We start from the raw sequence: 4,192 nt of genomic DNA on the forward strand, positions 1-4,192 counted from the left end.
TGCAGACTTTCGGCAAAGTTCTCGGTGTCAGACTGAGCATGCGTACTTCTGACATCTTGAATTGCCCCTGAAACATGACTACGCACTGATCAGTTAGACAAAGCCAGGCAAGGCTGAGTTGGGCAAACCTGACGACTTCTTGGCCCAGTTTTCATTATGAAAGCAATAGGGGCCCCTTCAGCTGTGTGAATTAACAGAACCCGCTAGGATTATGGTGGTATGTAAAACTCTCCTGTACGGACTCAGTCTCCTTCAGTTAAATCCTCTGAGTGCTGTAATTTTTCCCACCAAAATTTTTAGTGCAACATTTTACCAATTTTTTTTTAATTTTTCTGTATTTGTTTTGATTATTTTGAAGCAAATAGACATCACATTTCAATGCCTACAGTTTTCTATCAAAATTTTGGCAAAAATCTGAAAAAAAATTGACTGGGGTATATTTTGTAAAGGCGAGAAAATTGACTTTGGCGCTCAAAAGGTTAAACCGAAGTCTGATCGACGCCTCGGTTGTAGTACTGATACGCAGACAAGCAGTAAATATTTCCAATTTAGAGATCTTGATTGGAAATATTCAACAGAAAAGCAAACTCACGTGATGCAAATCCACGAATCCTCGAATTCCAAAGCGTCGTCCTTTACAACGTAAGACTGAACAGCACTCTGCGGTAGAAATCCTAGAGGAAAGAAATACATTGACATTTCGAAGTATAATACATAGCTACGTTGATTATACATTCATTGCTGAACTTGAAAAGAAAGCAGATGGGCTTACATTTGCAGATTAAACCGACATTATTTCACTATCCAAATTAGTTCTAATCATGTTTTTTTACAAACAAGACAAGTCACACTTTAAAATCGAAAGTTACAGCTAATTGAGCTTTAAAGTGTAAGAAATCGCAGAAAACGTTAAAAAAGATGCTGTATCGTATTTCAAGCCAGGGGAAAATCATTTGGTTTACAATCTCGCGAGATTCCGTAATGTAGAGACTTCGTATGACAGCACCATTGAATGACTGCCAAGATCTTGTTCTAAGGGGATAGAGCAAAATGATTGAAGATGTATAGGGGTTAATGAACAGCTGTTTCGCTGTGTCTTTCCCTACCATGTGCGTCTGTCTTGAACGATGCAACGACTTCAGACGCTTCTGCGTGCTTTTCGTTCTGTATCATGGACGTGGCAACCGTTTCCAGTAATGTGTCGATTTCGCCATCTGAAACATTATTGATCACGACAAGTTCCTTGGCGATGATCTTGAGTTCCGCTCCTGCGCGCACCTCTTTGGTAAAATCGAGCAAAGGAACTTTCTAAGAAAGTACGAGAGAGAGAGAGAGAGAAGTCAAGATTATTGGTCAGAATTTAAATCAAATTTATAGACAAAACATGATTTATGATAACATGATTTCGTATTATATCATCACTCGCTTCAAAATTGATGACTTTTTTACTTCAGTATTACCAACCGTATTTGCCATGTGAGGTACCAGAGCATCATAATGTAAAAAATGCAAAAATAACATGCGCCTGTCTGTAATTTGTTAATGACGTAACAAAACCAGTACGCAAGTAATGATGACAATAACAGCAACAACGCATGGAAATTCCCGATCCTTGTACGAACATACGCTACTCACATCTCGCATTGTTCGGATTGATCTCGCTTGTTTTCTGAAGCGCACTTCAGTGTCGCCGTTCGGACCTCCTGCAAATAATAAACCATCAGAATTTACTTCGCAGTTAATCGCACCTTTTGAAAAGACAAGTCATCGTTGATGATACGGTCCCCACTTGACTTTATGTGTACTTTGATTACAAGTTCTTGGAGAGGATAGAGTCATGTTCTTTAATTGAGTCTGTGATTAAAGATGAGTTCCATGGTGGTGAAAACGTAAAAACAATGTGGACTGCCACCCTAATTACAAAATCTCATTAAGTAAGTCAATAATTAATCGACAGGATGTTGCCAAACATTTTTGCATTCTATTACGGACATGACTAAGCGGTGTCCGTATGGACAAAAAAATAAGTAAGAAACTAAGTAAGACACGGCACATTTTCTTGGTAATCCAAGAGAGATTTTGTGGAGATCTCGTGGTACGAAGAATAGCACTCATAACAGTGATGTCCAATGGTCGCTCACGATTTCAACAAATTATCACTCATGTATTAAGCTAAATTTGGAGATTTGTTATACAGTACTTTCTTTGAATTTCTATCTGTGCCGGTGCTACCTCATTGAAACACTCAGAATGATGCTGGTGTACTTCGCTGTGCTTGAGTAGAACATGAGCTATAGTTTTATTATCACTTTCAGTTTTTCGAGGCGAGGGCCGCAGTGCAGCAGGTACTGGTATACACACAAAATTTCAACCTCTTACCCTTGTCGTCACGAGCTCTGTCTTCCATTTCGATTTCTGTCTGTTGAGCGTCGCCAGGTTTCACCTCGATCACGTGACTGTCTTCTCCCGTCAGGCCATTGGCTTCGTTCGCGATGCCTCTGGACCCGTCACTCTCGTTAGCATTCACGATGTTGGTATTGTCTTCGACTTGAGTTGTCATCTCGGTGGCGTCCGAAATGAAACAAAACAGAGAAAGAGATCTTCTTCTCCGGCTGGCGCTGCTCTATCAGATTACCAGCAAAGTATCTGTAATTAAAGTTAGTTAATATTTTATTAGTGACTCAGTGTAACATACCAAAATACATACATAGAATTAAATCCTTTAGAATATATCAGTATCATGAGAAACTCCAGACAAGTATTGGCTTATGAGTCACTTTTACATAAATATAACTTCCAGTGTGCATCGCTTTCTGATAGGGAACTGAAGTTATATTTCTCTTTCGGATAAACATTTCAATAAATACAATTAGAGAATGTATTTATGAGTCTAGCTGGTAAAAAGTTTCGCAGGCTTCTCACTTGGTGGTATATCAGTGACTGCGTTTACAAATCGTGATCGAATATCATCATACAATCTACACCCTAAGACAAAGTGAAGTTCATCTTCAACAACATTTGCCTTACAAAGAGTACATGGAGTACATTTTCTTTGTTCAACCTGTAAGCTGGATTATCGACCACTTTCGATTCTCAGAGGTAGTTAATATAAGAAAGTACAGGTAAATTATGTTTGTTTCATTTCATAGAACTCAGACGCACACGAGTACAAGAGTTCTTATAGAGGAACGATTAACTGAAAGCGAACTCACAACAATATATATACATATATATATATATATATATATATATATATATATATATATATATATATATATATATATATATATATATATATATATATATATATATATTGCGCATGCGTGGCAATTTTAGTCGTCGGCTTGACAATCGTCATATCTTGGGATTGAAGTAAGATATACTTTGAACATTATCACAACATCAGTTCAGTGAGTCATCAAATGTGTTTATATATATATATATATATATATATATATATATATATATATATATATATATATATATAATATATATATATATATATATAATATATATATGATATCCGACACACTGATTACGTACTCAAAATAATAAAACACAAAAATCATCCTGTGGAGGGAAAGTTGAATACTTAACTTGACAAAAATTTAATGAAACGATTATATTTAAGCTAAAAAAGTCGTAATGAGACGCTTTTGTGTCGTACAATAGTTCTCAGGTGACCGGTGACTAAAATAGAACTCATGTTATTGCTGTTATTGAATTCACAAACAATGAAACCCAGTGTAGTATTATGAAAATAAACCGCCCAGTTTCCAACCCCTGCCCATTTGTTCTCGTTGCCCGAGGCGAACGCGTCAAGTAACGACCAAGAGTTCCCTAATGCATGAGTTCACCTGTCCTGTTTCTATGGTGATGTGAACGTTTAAGAAGAAAGTATTTTCACGTGACATTTATTAGGCAAAACCGAGATCATCTTTGTTTCTGGTCACGTCATACGGTTTGTGTGGTGATGGACAATCGTGTTTACCAGGCATAACGCAAAAAAATTATGTAATTAGAGTGTTTACACTGAGTCGGCAAAACGCCCCCCTACAGAGTTTGTGTAAACTGATTTGCCCCCGATCCGTGCCAAGGTTTGTGAACAGGCCCGAAACAAAAGTGGTTGTCCTAGTAACAGGCGACTTCCTTTTAACTAACGGTAAGTGCAAATATGCAGTCGGCACGGACC

At 37.5% G+C, this 4,192-nt stretch overlaps 1 protein-coding gene across 5 annotated transcripts in view; it reads right to left on the bottom strand.

Moving 5' to 3' along the window:
* The window catches only part of LOC139120253 (solute carrier family 4 member 11-like), a 35,707-nt gene that overhangs the window by 14,145 nt on the left and 17,370 nt on the right, over positions 1-4,192 (bottom strand). For all 5 annotated transcript variants that reach the window (XM_070684497.1, XM_070684495.1, XM_070684498.1 and 2 more), the window contains 4 exons: positions 2,380-2,646; positions 1,636-1,703; positions 1,107-1,308; positions 593-674 (listed from right to left, as the gene is read on the bottom strand). In XM_070684497.1, the coding sequence (XP_070540598.1) occupies positions 593-674; positions 1,107-1,308; positions 1,636-1,703; positions 2,380-2,560 (533 nt within the window). In that variant the 5' untranslated portion in view covers positions 2,561-2,646. The remainder of the gene's footprint in view (positions 1-592; positions 675-1,106; positions 1,309-1,635; positions 1,704-2,379; positions 2,647-4,192) is intronic.

The sequence above is a fragment of the Ptychodera flava genome, chromosome 20, assembly GCF_041260155.1.
Source record: "Ptychodera flava strain L36383 chromosome 20, AS_Pfla_20210202, whole genome shotgun sequence".
NCBI classification, from domain to species: Eukaryota; Metazoa; Hemichordata; class Enteropneusta; family Ptychoderidae; genus Ptychodera; species Ptychodera flava.